General features: G+C 41.3%; 3 protein-coding genes across 4 annotated transcripts; all 3 read right to left on the reverse strand.

Annotated features, from left to right (window-relative positions):
- Nucleotides 1-92: 92 nt before the first annotated feature.
- Nucleotides 93-998, reverse strand: LOC137601492 (free fatty acid receptor 2-like). Its single transcript, XM_068323695.1, has one exon. It carries the CDS (start codon nucleotides 996-998, stop codon nucleotides 93-95), a length of 906 nt encoding a protein of 301 aa, XP_068179796.1.
- A 9,493-nt stretch (nucleotides 999-10,491) lies between these two features.
- LOC137601429 (free fatty acid receptor 3-like) lies at nucleotides 10,492-17,400 on the reverse strand. The gene is made up of 2 exons (XM_068323609.1): nucleotides 17,309-17,400; nucleotides 10,492-11,434 (listed from the first exon to the last, which is right to left on the reverse strand). The coding sequence occupies exon 2, from the start codon at nucleotides 11,428-11,430 to the stop codon at nucleotides 10,513-10,515; it is 918 nt and encodes a 305-aa protein (XP_068179710.1). The 5' UTR covers nucleotides 11,431-11,434; nucleotides 17,309-17,400; the 3' UTR covers nucleotides 10,492-10,512.
- Nucleotides 14,149-18,366, reverse strand: LOC137601430 (free fatty acid receptor 3-like). 2 transcript variants are annotated; one of them, XM_068323610.1, is made up of 2 exons: nucleotides 18,297-18,366; nucleotides 14,149-16,506 (listed from the first exon to the last, which is right to left on the reverse strand). In XM_068323610.1, coding segments are annotated over exons 1-2 (915 nt in total). In that variant the 5' UTR covers nucleotides 18,298-18,366; the 3' UTR covers nucleotides 14,149-15,592. The 2 variants fall into 2 exon arrangements, with proteins under 2 accessions (XP_068179711.1, XP_068179712.1); XM_068323611.1 differs by lacking the exon at nucleotides 18,297-18,366 and adding an exon at nucleotides 17,309-17,436.
- Between the last annotated feature and the right edge of the window lie 2,228 nt (nucleotides 18,367-20,594).

Below are 20,594 nucleotides of genomic sequence, written 5' to 3' on the forward strand. Positions count from 1 at the left end.
CTAATGTGCAGCATTATATTCTAATATAAACTACTTACACGACACAATAAATAACAATATTGAAGTCAGACATGGGTATATTTGCCACTTCTCTATTTGTGCGGGTTGGCGGCCTGCCTTTGCATCTCTAAACACGGGAATCTGCATTTCCTGAAAATTGAATTTTTGCTATTGCAGCGGAAAGTGGAGGAGGAAAAGTAGAAGATGATGGGGTCGATGCAGGTGTTGAAGGTGCTGAGTAGTAAGCAGTAGTATCTCCACTTCGGGCTCTCGCCGTAGAGGTAACCCATCAAATGGGAGATGTTGTAGGGCAGAACGCAAATAAGGAACACAGCCAGAGTCCCCAAGGCCATGCCGATGGCTTTCTGCTTCTGAATGCAGGATATCCTGGGGCGGCTGTAGAGGATCACGATGCAGCGCAAGTAGCAGTAAACACAAATCAGAAGAGGGATGAGGCAGAGTACGATGAAGAACTCCATCCGTACCGGGAGGAGGACCTCCAACTGCTTTTTAGTGAAATTTTCATAGCACACAGTCCGGTTTTTACTCGATAGGGACGGGTGGTGCAGGGTAATGATAGTGATGGAGCAGTGCGCCGAGGAGAAGAGCCAAATAGCAACACTAATCACGATGGCGTACACAGGCTCCTGCAGCTGGTGGTAGGTGATGGGGAACGCGATCCCGATGTACCGCACCACGCTGACCGCCATCAGCAGCAAGGAGCTGGTGTAGATAGTGGAGAAGAAGATGAAGGCGGTGATGGAGCAGAGAAAGTCGGGCAAATTCCATTTCATGCCTGACGCCGCCTCGTGCATCTTGAGGGGGAGGATGATCAGGAAAAGCAGGTCGGAGACGGTTAGGTTGAGCAGCAGGATGTCCGTCGGCAGAGGTTTGCTGTAGATCCTGATGCTGAAGGCATAGAGAGCCAGGAGGTTGGCCGGCAGGCCAATCAGGAATGAGATGATGTAGACCGATAGGATGACCTCACTCCCTACCATCGCTTCCACCATGACCCTAAACAAAAGCAAGTAAACAACATCAGCGTTTCTCAATTGACAGATACCATTGGTTAAAAATTAAAGGTTATTTACATATCAAAGCAGAAATGACATGTGCGAAACAGTCAGCTTCATTCTGATACCTAATCATAAAATTCAAAATACTTGTGAACCTCAGTTGTGTAAACATGATCGCTATGGTAACCCCAACAACAAAAACACAACCATCATTGGAAAACTCATTAATACTCTATTGAAACAGGTTTTTTCATTAAGATCTGATGTCTGAAAGGCAGATATTAGAAATGGACAGACAAAAGATAATTCACACACACACACACACACACACACACACACACACACACACACACACACACACACACACACACACACACACACACACACACACACACACACACACACACACACACACACACACACACACACACACACACACACACACACACACACACACACACACACACACTCATAGATGATCAGCAAATGTAGGGAAAAAACAAACTTGATAGAAGTTCAAATTAAATTAATGCAGTCCTGAGAGCAAAAGGCAAATCCAACCAGACTTGAGTGAATTGTGTGCGTGTGTGTGTGTGTGTGTGTGTGTGTGTGTGTGTGTGTGTGTGTGTGTTTTAGGGCCTAAAACACACACACATAAATGCATCACCTGTGACAAAGCACTGAACCCCGTGATACAAGAAGATCCTCAATAAAATTATGGTGCAGTAAATGATACTGTATTTTGACGAGCAGAAGAAAAACACAATAATATGGCATAAAATTCAATTTTGAGCTCCAGTGTGTTTGATCGTTTTTCATCATGGGTCTCCATACCCGTTATTAGTCAGCTCCCAATATCACATTCAAAACAACAGCTGTGGAATTTCAAAAGCAAAAAAAAAAAGTTCTGATAGATTCTCATTCTGTCTGACGCTCCGTGTTGTTGGCCTCGCTGTGCCTTTCATCAAAGACATCCACTTTATCACTGGAGTTCAGATGAGCTGATACGTGATATAACAAACCGATAAAAGCAGGTCATAATATCTCAGGTTCTGTGTGACAGACTCGTCCATCCATTCCACACTGAGTCACCAGCATGCATTAGTTGGTTCATATTAACATTTGGCATTCATATCCAGTAAGATGATAATCGACCTCCTCCCACTGGATTTCCCTGGAATAAACTCTGAGTATGATAATTAAGTTTGGATGTCATCAGGCTGTGAGCCAGTGTTCATTCAAATACACGCCTATGGACTACGACACAGGAATGATGCTGCAGATTAAACATTTACACCAACAGCCATTTCCAAGTCTGGCAAACTGTGTGAAAGAAAGAGCGTGACGATGAATCAAAGGCTTCAGCCGATCTTGTACTTCTGATGTTTCTTTCAGCACCAATATAGAAAATCTGCTTTTCCCTGATTCACACTCAACAGCAAGTCAGTGTATGAAAAAGTCGAGCTGAAGTGATTAAAAACACTCTCTTACTTTTGACGACTACATCCGTTGTGCTTGCAAGGCTCCCTTGGCTCGCCCTCCCTGTGCTCCCATCTCTGGCCTCCTCTAAGTGGTCTAATTCTATTTAATGCTAATACTGATAATCATGTATCCAAAATGATTCTCTTCTCCATTATCTCTGCTTTTCTTCATCTGCTGCTGCAGTAAATCATTAATTCCATCGCAGGAATCATGAGAGTTTCATCTTCTTGCTATTATCATCACAGATAAAGACATCATTTCAGAATGATTCTAATGAATTATCTCTGAGAAATTTCTTCCCTGGAAGCCTTTTTTTTTTCTGATGTGTTTTTTCGTAATGCCATTTGTACAGTTGCCTCCAGAGACGCGAACTTTCACCTTCCTGCTTTACACAAACAAACAAAGTACCCGGTGATGATGCTGTGGCATCTTTTAATAGGATCTTGTTTTGACGCAGCCCTATAGTCTTTTTGTAATTATTCAGATTGTAACGACAATGGTGGAGGACGTTTCTCTGCATCTTGACTATATGGCTTCAGAATGATTTAGTAGTATTGATCTAATCAATAAGGTTATTGTTTTGGCAATATTGGTGATATGATAAAAAACTAATGTATCTTAACAATCTTGAAAAATATAAAAGATGCATCATTTAACACACATGTCCCTGAATAGCCGGACATACCTTGTATCTTCGGAAATATTGAGATATCCGTCGGAATTCTGATGTAGAGTTCTGCTAGTCTGAACAATGTTTGTGTGACCCAGTGACAGTAAAGGGTTAAAGAGAGAGAGAGCTGCTAAGCCAATCACTACACACGATTGGTTAAGTCCCGCCTCCCAGGGGACATGATCGACAGGTCAGTACCTGTGTGATCGGATGAGAGAGACGAGACATGGTCGTGTCGAGCGGAGCACAAATTGATGCAGCATTGGAAAAAACTTAAAATTATTAAAATTTGGTTTTGCAAGTTTTCAATCAACGTGCAAGATATTAGATTTAAGATATTAAGAAGACACTGTGAGTTGGGAAGTCCCTGTGACTTGCTGCAATATATCTCGGTAAGCTAGCAACATGTTTTAATGTGCTGATTGTGTGTGCGATGCTACGCAATTTAGTGTACCGAGGTCAACCATTGAATAACTTGGTTAGAGTACATTTTAAAGTCCTGTTTGTAAAAAACTAAAACAAATAAACAGATCAGGTCTTAAGGATAGAGTGAGGACTACTTCGGGATTCAGTTCTATTGATGGCTAGCCTCCCAGCATGATTTGACCTGGACTCAAGGGATTCATCAAGTACTCCACGTGGGGTAGGGTGGTGCCAGTCACCTGGACAGTCACCCACAGGTGAAAAGAGTGCACTCTGTTTCATAAACTGTTAAAACATTTAAGATTCTACGGAGAGTAGATTTAAAGGTGATCACCAACGACTAGAAGATTTTTTTTATTTTGAAGGGCCCAAATTTTTTTTTTGTTAATATGTATTTTAATATGTAATTTTTCTGTTGTCATTTACTATTTGTATGGTTATTACAGCTCACTCCCTCAGCTCCTTTTGAACCTGGATTAGAGGTGTATTCACTGGGAGGGGGGTTACACGGGAAAAAACTTGGCGAGCCAGCCAGGAGATTTGTGGATGAACTGTGATCATATGTGAAGGTCACTTGTATTGTGATTGACAGATTAACATTCTTGATTTGCAATATTCTTTGTTTTTGTTGTTTTCTGGTTTAAATTTAAAACTTGAGGTTGAAATTAGAAGTTTAGTACACCTTTAAAATGGAGATTGTTGATACTGAAAGTATTAAAGTGCCAAACTCGCTCATCTTTAGTGGGTTGTCTCATACTCCAGTAGATGAGATTTGTGATTACCTAAAGCAATATGGGTTAATTAGGAGGATAGTTCATATTGACAACCCTGAGTCTGAATTTCATAAACAGGCTATTGTTGAGTTTGAATCAGGTGAAGCAGTACAGACACTTGCAGCCAATTTACCATTAGATTGGTCATGCTCTGCAGAACCTAAGATCATTTACCATGTGAAAAAACTGGCTAGCGTCTACAGCAGTAAGGCAGGAACTGGGGTCACCAATACATTCCTCTCTGAGCTTAAAGGCATAGCTTAACTGAGTGGAAAGTCCTTTTGAGAAAATTTTGAGAGATGAGTTGACTAGAATAACTGAAACAATTGAAGCTCATACAGAACCACCTAGTGAGATGCTGATGACAATTTCTCCAATTGCGGTAGCTTCACCCGATCTCACACAAGCCAAACAGCCTAAACTGACCTCACTTGGAACTCAGCAGCAGACTACACCTGTTGCTGCACCAGTTTCACCTGTTGTAGGAGAGACCACACACAACTTTTGCTTGTCCCCCAATTATCTCAGTACACCTGAAGTACAGCGAGTAGTGGTGGAACACGTTGTGAAAAGCGCAGATATTGTGTCTCAATTTCAGTCACCTACTAAATTGAGGTTCTTCTCAGGAAAGGATCCCTTTTCTAACTAGGAGGTAGACTATGACACCTGGCGGACTAGTGTTGACTTCTACTTGAATGACCCCACTGTATCCCATTCACAATTGGTGAGGAAAATTGTCGACAGTCTCTTACCTCCAGCAGCCAATATAGTGAAATCTTTGGGTTCCCAAGCTTCTCCACATGCTTACCTGGAATTGCTTGACTCAGCGTATGCAACTACTGAAGATGGAGATGAGCTGTACAATAAATTCTTTATACTCACCAGAACTCAGGAGAGAATACCATCCAGCTACCTTCACAGGCTACAATCATCCTTGAATGCAGCTGTGAGAAAAAAACCTGTATGTACAAGAGATGCAGACAAGCAGCTACTCAAACAGTTTTGCAGAGGGTGCTGGAACAACACATTAATTGCCATGCTTCAGCTAGAACAGAAGCACAGTAACCCACCAACTTTTTCAGAGTTATTGCTGTTACTGAGTATCGAAGAGGATAAACAAGCAGCTAAAGCTAGCAGAATGAAGCAACACTTAGGATTCCCAAAGCAAAAACTACAGGCTAACAAAGAAACTGCATGTGTCAATGAGATCCACAATATGGAAACCCAAGATAATGGTATGTCCTCAGCTATGTAGCAGATTCAGAAACAGATAGCCAACCTCCAAACTCAGATTGTGTCTCTCACAGTAAGAAAGGGAGAAAAAGCTGTGAAACCTAAAACACTTAAGAATCAGAGGGCTAAGGCAATCGAAAACCAGCCTACTTCTTAGACGCAATCACCAGTCAAGCTTCCGTCACCAAGCTGCGGTATTGTTTTAAATGTGGTGATGATGGTCACATCATTTTCAATTGCAGGAACCCTCCAAATCCTCAACTGGTTGATGCCAAGAAAAAAGAACTTAAAGAAAGGCAACAGGTTTGGGATGAACGAAACACTTCCAGTGACACTTCTTTAAACTAGGAATGGTTTCTATTGAGGGACAAATAGGAACCAGAGAAAATAGAAGTTGCAACTCGGAGCATAAAACCAAACCAGCAGTATTGCTTAAAGAACATAGAACTGTACAGATAAGAAAACTGCCTAAAGGACTTTTTGGAAACAAGAGTACTGCAAGTGTAAAAATTAATGGGGTTGACTGTAACTCATTGCTCGCAACTGGGTCACAAGTTACAACTTTGTCTCAATCTTTCTACAGCTCGTATCTATCAGATCACACCATCAAGCCAGTGAGTGACATACTGGAAATAGAAGGAGTGAAGGGTCAGTCAGTTCCATATACAGGCTATGTGCAATTAAAGGTGCAATTCCCAAGAGAGTTTATTGCTTGTGAACCTCTCGCTCTCGCTCTTTTTTCCCTCACTCTTTCCAACGCTCGTCGGCACGAAGCGCAGTCTTGGACACAGAATGCAGCTTTTTGTGGCTTACTCAATTCTTTTACACTGAGCCACAGTGACTTAGTTATACTACTTCCTAGTGCAGTGGTTCTTAACCTGGGTTCGATCGAAACCTAGGGGTTCAATGAGTCGGTCTCAGGTTTTTGCCGAACACATACGAATTCGTTATGACACGCCCCCCTTAGCCATCACTGGCTGCAGGTGATCATGCTACATCGATTAGCCTACCTGTGCTAAATGGGATTTTGCGCACTCAGCAGTCGATTTATGCCTGTCATGATGGTACGTCATCTGATTGCTTTCTTAATATTTTAATTCATAGTAATTATGTTGAGCAAAAAAAGAAAGTGGTTGGACAAATTCGTGCAACAGGAATTTACATGTACTGTATAACGGAACATGATGGGAGTCAGCGTTCTGCATGATTTGCAATGTCAAGTTCAGAAACTCTAGTCTGGCACTGGCAAAAATAAAGAAACACTTCCTTAAGCTGCATCGAAAACAAAAGAAACAGACTTTGCTGTGAAAATGACATAAGAGTAGCACTTGCCAAGGTGAAGCCGCGCATATCTGAACTGGTCTCTCAATAACAACAGCAGAAGTCACACTGATTTGCAGGTAGGTCATTTCATGTGAGTTCGTGCACTGTCTTGGTTTTGTATTTTGAAAAAGGTGACATTAATGCACAATTCATTAAATACATCAGTAACACATACACTTATGTCTTCAATTTGAAAAAATTTTTTTTACTAGAGAAGGGTTCAATGAGTGAGCTTATGAAACCAGCAGGGTTCGGTACCTCCAACAAGGTTAAGAACCACTGTCCTAGTGCAAGCCCAGAATTGGGCTCCCACATGATTAATATTGCAGGAAACGATTACTTTGTTGGATGTTTTACATATATTGAAAGTTACTATTGATGCATTTGTTTTGTATATATATTGCAGAATATGTTGCTCAAGTGTTTGGAATTTAGACATTGAAATTGAAAGGCAAAATATTATGTATTGTTTTATTGTGACTTGTTTGAATCAGAGCATAATCATTGAGGGGAGCAGATCCAGTGATATCAGAACCACGAGGCTAAGGGAGGTGACGTGACTACAGCTGTGACGACAGCCAATGGGTGTCCAAGAGGGGAGATTGGAACCAGAAGAGGGTCTTCATTCTTCCAAGGGAACTGCACTGCTGATTCATCAGACTAACTCACGTCATGTCCACAGTAGGCAAACAGCTCGTGTGGAGCATCATAAAGAACTTGTACAAGCTATCAGGAAGCGAAGCGTAGCAGCTTGCAAGAGACATCGCAACTGACAATCAAGGTGGTGATGAATTCGAATCTACGGATGAAGTAGCTTGTGTGGACTATATCCGTAATTACATGCAGTCTGATACTTTACTTAGTTCTGAGGATGAAGGTATAAGCCAGTTACTAATGTTGAATGATATGGTGTCTAACATCATTGATAATTGTGACTCAGCTGGTATCATAAATGGGGTAGTAGAGGACTACAAACTACTTGCAACCACACAAGCCAGGGAAGCAGACTACATTACCACACACTAACAGTGACACATCACCTGCCAGACACAGTGCTACAGTTCCAAAAGAGACTACAGTGGTACCTCTACTTACGAATTTCTCTAACGAAATTTTCTACTTGCGAAACACCTCAACAGGAAAATATTGCCTCTAGTTACAAAAGAAAATTTCCAGTTACGAAAGGTAAAAATACAGTATGGGCTATACTCACTGCTCCCAAAGGTTCCTGAACACAACATTCTTATGGGGGGCGGCAGTGGCTCAGCGGTAGAGCAGATGTCCTGTAGACAGATCGGCGGATCGAGTCCCGCTCCCGCCAGGACATCTTCGGAGGGAGTGTGAGCTGACGGTGGGAGGTGTCAGCTCACCTCCCAGCCACTGCCGAGGTGCTCTGAACAAGGCACTGTCCCCCCTACAAGCTGCTCAATTGGGGCGCGTTCCTGAAGCCGCTGCCCGTCACTCTGCCTCCCTATGTGTGATGTTTGATGTGTGTACTAATTGCTAACTGCATGCTTACAGGCCCCCCTGTGTGCTGTGTTTCACGGGGCCTGTATATACACTGATTGCCATTAAACTAACACAAAGAACATGTAAAAATATATACCTGAGTGACTATGTAATTTCCCTGCGGGGATTAATAAAGTGTACTTCTTCTTCTTCTTATATCTGCTCTGCCATTGGCTATTACCTAGCATCCTGGCATCCCATTGGCTAAGAGGGACCTCCTCTTAGCCAAAGTGATGGAGAAAAAAGGAAAAGAAAAGACGAAGAAGAGTTTTTTTGTCCGTACAAACAAAACATGAGATAATAAAAAAAGCATGAAAAAGTGATGTGTTTGGTTGATCTCGCCAGAGAATATGGCCGTAATGCATCTACAATTGCCATGTTATTAAAACAAAAGGAAGGTAAATTAAGGAGTTTAAGGCATTGTGTGGGTGGTTGGAGAAGTTCAAAAGGAGGACTGGAATTCACTCTGTTGTTCGGCATGGTGAGGCAAGAGCGAATGAACCAAAGAGGGCAAAAAACAATACGGACAGCAGTTAAAAGGTAAATGACCATCATTTTTATTCTTTATTCTTTGTTTTTTACGTTACGCACAACTCTCATTTATTGTGTAATAATCTGATTGTAACATGTATTTGTTACATGTTTTGATCCATTTTTATGCTTTATAAAACATGTCGGAATTTTGGGGGACTTGGAACAGATTAGGGCATTTGCATGGAGTAAGTAGAGTTACCACTGTATATTGTGAAATATTTTACTAAAGTGTTTGTAATGTAGAAGTTGAAGTTGAACGGCAAAATGTTATGTATTGTTTTATTGTGACTTTGTTTGAATAAGAGACGTAACCTGAACAACAAAGTGAGCGGTCCGTGTCTTCATTGCTACTGTATTTCATCTGTGTTCCACAGATTTGTACTTTGTCAATGTGGTACCATACTCTGGGACCCGTAACACAGGCATCAGTTGGTTAATTTAACTGTAATTTTTGGCATTCATATCCAATAAGTTGATAAACAACCTCTTCCCACTGGATTTCCCTGAAATAAACTGTGAGTATGATAATTAAGTTTGGATTTCATCAGGCTGTGAGCCTGTGTTCATTCAAATCCACCCGTACGACACAAACTCGAGAAATTTGTAATCATGGGATTTCCTTTTCCAGTGTTAGCATCATGACCAGGAAGCAGTTTGAGGTGGCTTCAGAAAATAGCGACACATTAACATGCAGGAGGTCATATTCAGTCTGTTTCCACATTGTATAATCCTCAAGTCCAAAAGGCATGCCATAGAAACCATAAACAACCTGTATCATCAGACTGTAATGTGTGTCACTCTCTGTCCATCCATGCCAGGTTTGTCCTGCTTGGCCATGGCCATTAACACTGGGGTGACGGTGAACTTCCTGGGCAAGCACTTCGTGACTGGCGCTTCTCCTGGTCCTACTTCCTGGGCTGGGTGGCACTGCTCATGACCTTCTTTGCAGGTTCGTTCAAAAGAAGTAGATAAAATTTGTTGAATAAAACAGACCAACATTTCAGCACGTCATTCTGAGACAGGTCAGACTATTAGACACAAACCTGTGACATGCTCCTGGACTTTTTATACTTTTATTCCTAAGGATTCAATACAGTATGTGTTCCCATAAAATAATTTGTGGACAATATTATTGTGCTTTTATTTCGCACTAGAAGTGTCTGAGTATGTACTAACAGTTGACCGATGTTTTGTCTTGCAGGTATATTCTACATGTGTGCCTACAGAATGCATGAGTGCAGAAGAGTGGCTGGCCCACGTTAAAAACAGGAAGTTATGTGCTGTGGGTGTCAGGATTTCAAATCCCATGCAAAATTAAAACAAAGAATTTGCTGTAAAATAATAAAATCTGCATCACATGCAAATATATGTTATGGTTTTATAAAGTTGTGAGTAATGACATCATAAATACTCAGTGGCCAGGAGACATACACAGGAGACTTTGTTTTACAAATGAGCTAATGTGCAGCATTATATTCTAATATAAATTAATTACACAACAAAATAAATAACAATATTGAAGTCAGATATGGGCATATTCAACATTTTCCTATCCGCTGGAGTTAGTGGCCTGCCTTTGCATCTCTAAACACGGGAATCCACACTTCCTGAAAATTGAATTTCTGGTGTTGCAGCGGAAAGTGGAGGAGGAAAAGTAGAAGATGATGGGGTCGATGCAGGTGTTGAAGGTGCTGAGCAGTAAGCAGTAGTATCTCCACTTCGGGCTCTCGCCATAGATGTAACCCACCACATGGGAGATGTTGTAGGGCAGAACGCAAATAAGGAACACAGCCAGAGTCCCCAAGGCCATGCCGATGGCTTTCTGCTTCTGAATGCGGGATATCCTGGGGCGGCTGTAGAGGATCACGATGCAGCGCAAGTAGCAGTAAACACAAATCAGAAGAGGGATGAGGCAGAGTATGATGAAGGCCTCCATCCGTACCGGGAGGAGGACCTCCAACTGCTTTTTGGTGAAATTTTCATAGCACACAGTCCGGTTTTTACTCGATAGGGACGGGTGGTGCAGGGTAATGATAGTGATGGAGCAGTGCGCCGAGGAGAAGAGCCAAATAGCAACACTAATCACGATGGCGTGCACAGGCTTCTGCAGCTGATGGTAGGGGATGGGGAACGCGATCCCGATGTAGCGCACCACGCTGACCGCCATCAGCAGCAAGGAGCTGGTGTAGATAGTGGAGAAGAAGATGAAGGCGGTGATGGAGCAGAGAAAGTCGGGCAAATTCCATTTCATGCCTGACGCCGCCTCGTGCATCTTGAGGGGGAGGATGATCAGGAAAAGCAGGTCGGAGACGGTTAGGTTGAGCAGCAGGATGTCCGTCGGCAGAGGTTTGCTGTAGATCCTGATGCTGAAGGCATAGAGAGCCAGGAGGTTGGCCGGCAGGCCAATCAGGAATGAGATGATGTAGACCGATAGGATGACCTCACTCCCTACCATCGCTTCCACCATGACCCTAAACAAAAGCAAGTAAACAACATCAACGTTTCTCAATAGACAGATACCATTGGTTAAAAATTAAAGGTTATTTACATATCAAAGCAGAAATGACATGTGCGAAACAGTCAGCTTCATTCTGATACCTAATCATAAAATTCTAAATACGTGTGAACCTCAGTTGTGTAAACATGATCGCTATGGGAACCCCAACAACAAAAACACAACCATCATTGGAAAACTCATTAATACTCTATTGAAACAGGTTTTTTCATTAAGATCTGATGTCTGAAAGGCAGATATTAGAAATGGACAGACAAAAGATAATTCACACACACACGCATTAATTTCATTTGAACTTCTGTCAAGTTTGTTTTTACATACATTTGCCATTCATTTAAGTGTGTGTGTGTGTGTGTGTGTGTGTGTGTGTGTGTGTGTGTGTGTGTGTGTGTGTGTTTTAGCGCTTTTTTAAAGAAACATGTGCATAAATGCATTACCTTTGACGAAGCACAGAACCCCGTAATACAAGAGGAAGCTTCAATAAAATTATGGTGCAGTAAATGATGTTTTATTTTGACGAGCAGAAGAAAAACACAATAATCTGCACAAAATTCAATTTTGGGCTTCAGTTAGTTTGAACGTTCTTCCTTATGGAACTTAGAGTCTCCATACCCGTTATTAGTCAGCTCCCAACATCACATTCAAAACAACAGCTGTGGAATTTCAAAAGCAAAAAAAAAAATGTTCTGATAGATTCTGATTCTGTTTGACACAATAACAATACATTTGATCAGTAAACATATTCACTTACCAAGAAGTCAAAGTTTTCAAAAGAGTTTAACTTTCTGAAGAAGATGCTGACGCTCCGTGTTGTTGGCCTCACTGTGCCTTTCATCAATGACATGCACTTTATCACTGGAGTTCACAGATGAGCTGATACGTGATGTAATAAATCGATAAAAGCAGGTCATAATATCTCAGGTTCTGTGTGACAGACTCCCCCATCCATTCCACACTGAGCCACCAGCATGTGTGGTACACCCTAAATTGTGCGACCACAGTTGTGTCGATTTATTTTGAACTGATTTATCTTCATCTATTTATCGTTCATATTAAAAGAAAGGTAGTATATGTAGGCAGCGGAATGTGGAACCTTTGTCACGGGAGCAGTAGTACCCCGGGTTGTCTAAGGTGGGACCCTCCTCCTACACCTCAGACCTAACCTGAAAGGTAGAGTGAGCGGTCCGTGTCTTCATTGCTGCTGCATTTCATCTGTGTTTCACAGGTCAGTAGTTGGTAACAGTTACCAATTTCAACTCATTAAGAGTTAATGTCGCACGGAAAAGTGTCAGACAGAATGCGTGACAGAGTGTTGAGTGTTTCTTTTCACTTTGAGAATCGTGGAAATGCCGCGCAAGTCGGCAGGTGCGCACGCTGCGTCACGGGTGTTTTGGGGTTGCTTTACCCTCAGTTTGGTCTTGCAAACAGACTGCTAGTGTTGCTACAGAGTGAGATTTGCTGGGCTTGCGCTAGCCGGTCGTCACTCCGCCATAGGTGAAGTAAATTGCACAGTGGCTACAAGGTTTTTAGCCTGTGTAGCCACAGTAGGAAAAAAAGGCTAAAACTTACAATTTTTTTGGACTCGCGAAAATCCCCGAAAGATAACATAAGAAAACAAACTTTTTCTCTCGTTCTCGCTCTTTTTCCTCTTGCACTTTCCAACGCTTGTCAGCGCTGCATGTTGCGCCTCTGTCTTGGACAGAGAATGCGGCTTTTTGTGGCTGACTCAATTCTTTTACACTGAGCCACAGTGGCTTAGTCATACTACCTCCCTAGTGCAAGCCCAGATTTGGGCTCCCACATGATTAATACTACAGGAAACGATTTCTTTGTTGGATGTTTTACATAAAATGAAAGTTACTATTGATGCATTTGTTTTGTATATATATTGCAAAATATGTTGCCAAAGTGTTTGTAATTTAGAAGTTGAAGTTGAAAGGCAAAATGTTATGTATTGTTTTATTGTGACTTCTTTGAATAAGGGACATAACCTGAACGACAAAGTGAGTGGTCCGACGGCCCATCTGTGAAATGCAGCAGCATTTCACAGATGACATGCTGCTGCATTTCATCTGTGTTTCACAGATTTTTACAGTGATACCTCTTCTTACGAATGTCTCTACTTATGAAATTTTCTACTTCCGAAATATCTCAGCAGGAAAATATTACCTCTACTTACAAAAGAAATTTCGACTTACGTAATGTAAAAACACAGTATCGGCTGATAGTCGAATCTCCCACAGGTTCTGAACGCAACATTCTGATAGCTGCTCTCCCATTGGCTATTACTTATTACGTATCTTCCTGGCGTCCCATTTGCTAAGAGGGATTCCACTCCACCTCTGTGGAGCTAGAGGTGTTTATGGAGTGTCTTCGGCATTCGGCACTTGACCCGTGAGGTAGTCTGATAGTTTTGCGCAAATATAATAACTTTTTTAGTACGTATTCACTATGGACCCTAAGAAAGTGACGGAGAAAAGAGGAAAAGAAAAGACGAAGAAAAGAGTTTACTTGTCCATACAAACAAAGCAAGAGATCATAGAAAGCATGAGAAAGGGATGCATTTGGTTGATCTCGCCAAAGAATATGGCCGTAATGCATCTACAATCGACAAGTTATTAAAACAAAAGGAAGTTTAATTAAGGAGTTTAAGGCATAGCGTGGGTGGTTGGAGAAGTTCAAAAGGAGGACTGGAATTCACTCTGTTGTTCGGCATCGTGATGCAGGAGCGCATGAAACTAGGGCAAAAAAACAATGAGGACAGCAGTTTAAAGGTAAATGACCGACATTATTCTTTACTCTATTCTTTGTTTTTTACATTATGCACAACTCTCATTTATTGTGTAATAATCTAATTGTAACATGGATTTTGTTACATGTTCTGATGCATTTTTATGCTTTATAAAACATTTATGTCGGAATTTTTGTGGGCTTGGAATGGATTAGGGCATTTGCATGGAAAACGCGTCTCTACTTACGTAATTTTCTACTTACATAATTTCTTCCGGAACCAATTAATTTCGTAAGTAGAGGTACCACTGTACTTTGTTAATGTGGTACCATACTCTGGGACCCGTAACACATGCATCAGTTGGCTAATATTAACTATAATTTTTGGCATTCATATCCAATAAGTTGATAAAAAACCTCTTCCCACTGGATTTCCCTGGAATAAACTGTGAGTATGATAATTTAGTTTGGTTTTCATCAGGCTGTAAGCCTGTGTTCATTCAAATCCACGCGTACGACACAGACTCTGGAAATTTGTAATCATGGGATTTCCTTTTCCAGTGTTAGCATCATGACGAGGAAGCCGTTTGAGATGGCTTCAGAAAATAGTGACACATTAACCCTGCGTGCAGGTCATATTCAGTCTGTTTGCACATTGTATAATCCTCAAGTCCAAAAGGCACGCCATAGAAACCATAAATAACTTGTATCATCAGACTTTAGTATGACTCACTCTCTGTCCATCCATGCCACCTCTCTTTGTCCTGCTTGCAATGGCCATTAACACTGGGGTGACGGTGAACTTCCTGGGCAAGCGCTTTGGTGACTGGTGCTTCTGGTCCTACATCCTGAACTGGGTGGCACTGCCCATGACCTTCTTTGCAGGTTTGTTCAAGACACAAACCTGCAACATGTTCCTGGACTTTTTATACTTTTATTTCTAAGGATTCAATATGTGTTTTCATGAAATAATTTCTGGACAATATTATTGTGCTTTTATTTTGCACTAGAAGTGTCTGAGTATGGACTAACAGTTGACTGATGTTTTGCCTTCTACATGTGTTCCTACAGAATGAGTGCAGAAGAGTGGCTGGCCACGTTGAAAACTGGAAATTATGCGCTGTGGGTGTGAGGATTTTAAATCCCATGCAAAAAAGAATATTGGCTGTAAAATAATAAAGTCCGCATCACATCACAAATATATATTGTGGTTTTATAAAGTTGTTAGTAATGACGTAATAAATACTCAGTGGCCAGGAGACATACACAGGAGACTTTGTTTTACAAATGAGCTAATGTGCAGCATTATATTCTAATATAAATTATTTACACAACAAAATAAATAACATCATTGAAGTCAGACATGGGCTTTTTCGCCATTTTCCTATCCGCTGGAGTTAGTGGCCTGCCTTTGCATCTCTAAACCCGGGAATCCACACTTCCTGAAAATTGAATTTTTGCTGTTGCAGCGGAAAGTGGAGGAGGAGAAGTAGAAGATGATGGGGTCGATGCAGGTGTTGAAGGTGCTGAGCAGTAAGCAGTAGTATCTCCACTTCGGGCTCTCGCCGTAGATGTAACCCACCACATGGGAGATGTTGTAGGGCAGAACGCAAATAAGGAACACAGCCAGAGTCCCCAAGGCCATGCCGATGGCTTTCTGCTTCTGAATGCGGGATATCCTGGGGCGGCTGTAGAGGATCACGATGCAGCGCAAGTAGCAGTAAACACAAATCAGAAGAGGGATGAGGCAGAGCACGATGAAGAACTCCATCCGTACCGGGAGGAGGACCTCCAACTGCTTTTTGGTGAAATTTTCATAGCACACAGTCCGGTTTTTACTCGATAGGGACGGGTGGTGCAGGGTAATGAAAGTGATGGAGCAGTGCGCCGAGGAGAAGAGCCAAATAGCAACACTAATCACGATGGCGTACACAGGCTTCTGCAGCTGATGGTAGGTGATGGGGAACGCGATCCCGATGTAGCGCACCACGCTGACCGCCATCAGCAGCAAGGAGCTGGTGTAGATAGTGGAGAAGAAGATGAAGGCAGTGATGGAGCAGAGAAAGTCGGGCAAATTCCATTTCATGCCTGACGCCGCCTCGTGCATCTTGAGGGGGAGGATGATCAGGAAAAGCAGGTCGGATACAGTTAGGTTGAGCAGCAGGATGTCCGTCGGCAGAGGTTTGCTGTAGATCCTGATGCTGAAGGCATAGAGAGCCAGGAGGTTGGCCGGCAGGCCAATCAGGAATGAGATGATGTAGACCGATAGGATGACCTCACTCCCTACCATCGCTTCCACTATGACCGTTAACAGAAGGAAGTAAACAACAACATCAACGTTTCTCAATTGACAGATACCATTGGTTAAAAATTAAAGGCTATTTTCATATCAAGGCAGAAGTGACATGTGTGAAACAGTCGGCTTTATTCTGATACCTAATCATAAATTTCAAAAAAATGTGTGAACTTCAGTTGTATAAACATGATCGCCATGGTAACCCCAACAACAAAAACACAACCGTCAGCTTAAAACTAATTAATACTCCATTGAAACAGGTTTTCTCATTAAGATCTGATGTCCAAGAGACAGATATTAGACATGGACAGACTAAGGATAATACACACACACACTCATAAATGATCGCAACTTATATTGATGGCAAATGTATGCAAAAACAAACTTGATATGAGTTCAAATGAAATTAACGCAATCCTGACAGTAATAACTAAATCTAGCTAGACTTGAGCTGTAGTTTTTTGTTTAGGGCCTTATAAATAAACTTGTGCATGAATGCATCACCTTTGATGAAGCACAGAACCTTGTGATACAAGAGGCCCCTTCTATAAAATTATGGTGCCATAAATAATGTTTTTCTGAAACGCAAAAGAAAAACAACATTCAATTTTGAGCTCCAGTTTGTTTGATCGTTCTTCCTCATGAGTCTTAAAGAGAGTCTCCAGACCAGTTATTAGTCAGGTCCCATCATCACATTCAAAACAACAGCTGTGGAATTTCAAAAGCAAAAAAAAAAGTTCTGATAGATTTTGATTCTGTTTGACATAATAGCAATACATTTGATAAGTAAACATATTTACTTACCAAGAAGTCAAAAGTTTTCAAAAGAGTTTGACTTTCTGAAGAAGACGCTGGCGCTCCGTGTTGTTGGCCTCACTGTGCCTTTTATCAAAGACATGCACTTTATCACTGGAGTTCACAGATGAGCTGACACGTGATGTAATAAACCGATAAAAGCAGGTCATAATATCTTTGGGCTCTGTGTGACAGACTCCTCCATCCATTCCACACTGAGCCACCAGCATGCATCAGTTGGCTAATATTAACTATAACTTTTGGCATTCATATCCAGTAAATTGATAAACGACCTCTTCCCACTGGATTTCCCTGGAATAAACTCTGAGTATGATAATTAAGTTTGGATTCCATCAGGCTGTGAGCCAGTGTTCATTCAAATCCACGCCTACGACACAGACTCGGAAAATTTGTCATCATGGGATTTCCTTTTCCAGTGTTAGCATCATGACCAGGAAGCCGATTGAGATGGCTTCAGAAAATAGCTGCATGTATTTAGCCTGTCTATTTTTCTGCTGCCCGTGAACAGCTTTAATACCGCTTTCCTTCCTGTCATCCCTATTTACATTCCGATCAGTTCACATGGCGACAGGAAATGAACACGGACGCTTTCTTGTTGTCTTTAGATGGGTCACAGGCCTCTCTGTTAATTTATTGTTCATTTATTTATTGTTATTTTGCAAAACTCAAGCCAATAGGAATGATGCTGCAGATTAAACATTTACACCAACAGCCATTTCCAAGTCTGACAAACTGTGTGAAAGAAAGCTGCGCAAATATTGCAGCAATATTTTTAGCTTAAGTTCCAAGTCTTAGTGGGAACAAAAGGGCCCTTCCTGTGGGAGCGCGACGATGAATCAAAGGCTTCAGCCGATCGTGTACTTCTGATGTTTCTATAAGCACCAGAATAGAAAAATCTGCTTTTCCCTGATTCACACTCAACAGCAAGTCAGTGTATGAAAAAGTCAAACTGAAGAGATTAAAAACATTCTCTTACTTTTGAGGAGTAGATCCGTGGTGCTCCGGTTGGCACTGAGGCGTCACCACAAGAAGGGGGTTGTTGGTTCAGCTCCTGTGTGCAGTTTGCAAGGCTCCCTAGGCTCCCCCTCCCTGTGCTCCCATCCCTTGCCTTCTCTAAGTGGTTTAGGGGTAAAACTGACCTTGCCTCTCATCCAATGTTGGCTGTGATAGGCTCTAATAATGTCTAATAAAGTTTGTGTCCAAAAACGTGTTTCGAGTTTCCCAAATATAAATTTAAATGAAACTTAACCAAATGTGTTTCTAGAATCTTTTTTTGTCACACAGTCAAACATGAAGCATTAAAAACGTGGACAAAGAAGCCGAGAATGAAAAAAAGCTCCATTCGTAAATATGATGCACAAATTAACTGCAGATTTTTTAGGTATAGGACCAAATCATTACCCAGTGTGCACAGGGGCGTCTACAGCTGTGTGGCTTTGCCTGAGGGAGACGGCCACTGAGCAACAACTATTAGACGGTTAAAATTTGTGAATATTCTGTATACATATGTACAGTATATAACAAACCATACAATATATCCCTAATGTACATTTAAATGCTGTCTTACTCAAGGCTAATACAGATAATCATGTATCCAAAATGATTCTTTTCTCCATCATCTCTGCTTTTCATCTTCTTGCTATTATCTCCACAGATGAAGACGTCGCTTCAGAATGATTCTAATGAATTATCTCTGAGGAATTTCCTTCCTGGAAGCCTCTGTTTTATTTCTGACATAATTTATCGGAATACCATTGGAACAGTTGCCTCCAGAGACGCGAACTTTCACCTTCCTGCTTTACCATGAATTCACTTTCTTTACTCTGTAATTATTCAGATTGTAGTAACAATAGTGGAGGAAGTTTCTATGCATCTTGACTATGTGGCTTCAGATTGATGGAACAGCATTGATCTAATCAATGAGGTTATTGTTTTGGCAATATTGATGATATGGTTAAAAACCTAACTAATGTATCTTAACAATCATGAAAAATATAAATGCATCATTTAACACACATGTCCCTGAATTTTAGCCGGACATACCTTGTATCTTCGGAAATGTTGAGATATCCGCCGGAATTCTGATGAAGAGTTCTGCTAGTCTGAATAATGTTTAGTTTAATGATTAATCCATAAACAAGCTGCTGCTTTAAATTTCTCCCAGTAGCCAGTGCAGCATCTCTTCGGCGTGTGAATGCTTAACCCGGATGAATTATGGTTCATGATCAGGAACCTATGTTGTAGTAGCAGAAAAAGGAAAAGAAAACAGAATAAAAATACAATAACATAAGAAGTACAGTCAGTTTTTGAATGTCATACAAAGAATTTTTATCCTTACGCATCCTCAAGTGAATCTGTTCTTCTCCAGCTGTTTGTGGGGCAACCTCTTCTCCCTGGAGGGTTCCATTTCAGGACTTTGTCAGGTTCAAACAACATTCTAACAGACTTCTCGGGTGATGTTTGTGGCAGGTTTTCTGAGGGTGGGGCCGATCCAACTCCACTTTCTCTTCCATATTTGCAAGTCTTTGGGGTCTTGACTTGTTCTTTTACAAAAGTCCACATTGTTGAAGTCATGTTTACTGCTGTGATATATTATTTAAAGTTTTGGGAAATGATTGGCCTAATATTTTCCTTTCTTGCAGAATGAAAGTACTGTAACCTGCAAATCTACATTTTTGTTGTAAATGGTGCATAGATTTCACAGCATTAAATGCACGTTACCAACATGGACTACTGCAGTCTGAAAACTGGAGGTGTTTACTGTGGGCATAAACTTGAAGCTATAGCTTTCATCATCAGCCCCTGCAGTGTCACCCAGTAATGACGACCAGGTGGTGGCAGAGACACACGAATGACAATGCGTCCGCGATTTCACTGACAACACAAATCCACCTGCAACAAGAGTTTTTGGTGCAATGATGCCTTTGAGCGATCACTTAACCCTTTGCTCGTGAATGGAGGTGAATATTACAGGAAAAAAAATCTCAAATTTGTGACCACATATAAGAACCATACATGTATGAAAATGCAGGTACATTAGAGAACATTAGTAATAGTGAGTCATAAAAACATGCATAGCAAAGTCAATAAATCTGCAAAATATACATGGAACAAATGCTTGAAATGTTATTGTTTTGTTTAAATTGAAACTCAATAACAGAACCAGAGCTGAAAACACATCATCCATATTACTACCCCTAAACAAGAAGATGAGGCGTCACCGCTCAGGGACAGGATTTACTACTAGAATCCCAAAACAGGTGTAAGAATGTTA

Source organism: Antennarius striatus, chromosome 9 (assembly GCF_040054535.1).
Source record: "Antennarius striatus isolate MH-2024 chromosome 9, ASM4005453v1, whole genome shotgun sequence".
NCBI classification, from domain to species: Eukaryota; Metazoa; Chordata; class Actinopteri; order Lophiiformes; family Antennariidae; genus Antennarius; species Antennarius striatus.

What these genes read in the sequence shown, in the direction of transcription:
- LOC137601492 (XM_068323695.1), bottom strand. Translation starts at nt 998, where the DNA reads ATGGTAGGGAGTGAGGTCATCCTATCGGTCTACATCATCTCATTCCTG.
- LOC137601429 (XM_068323609.1), bottom strand. Translation starts at nt 11,430, where the DNA reads ATGGTGGAAGCGATGGTAGGGAGTGAGGTCATCCTATCGGTCTACATC.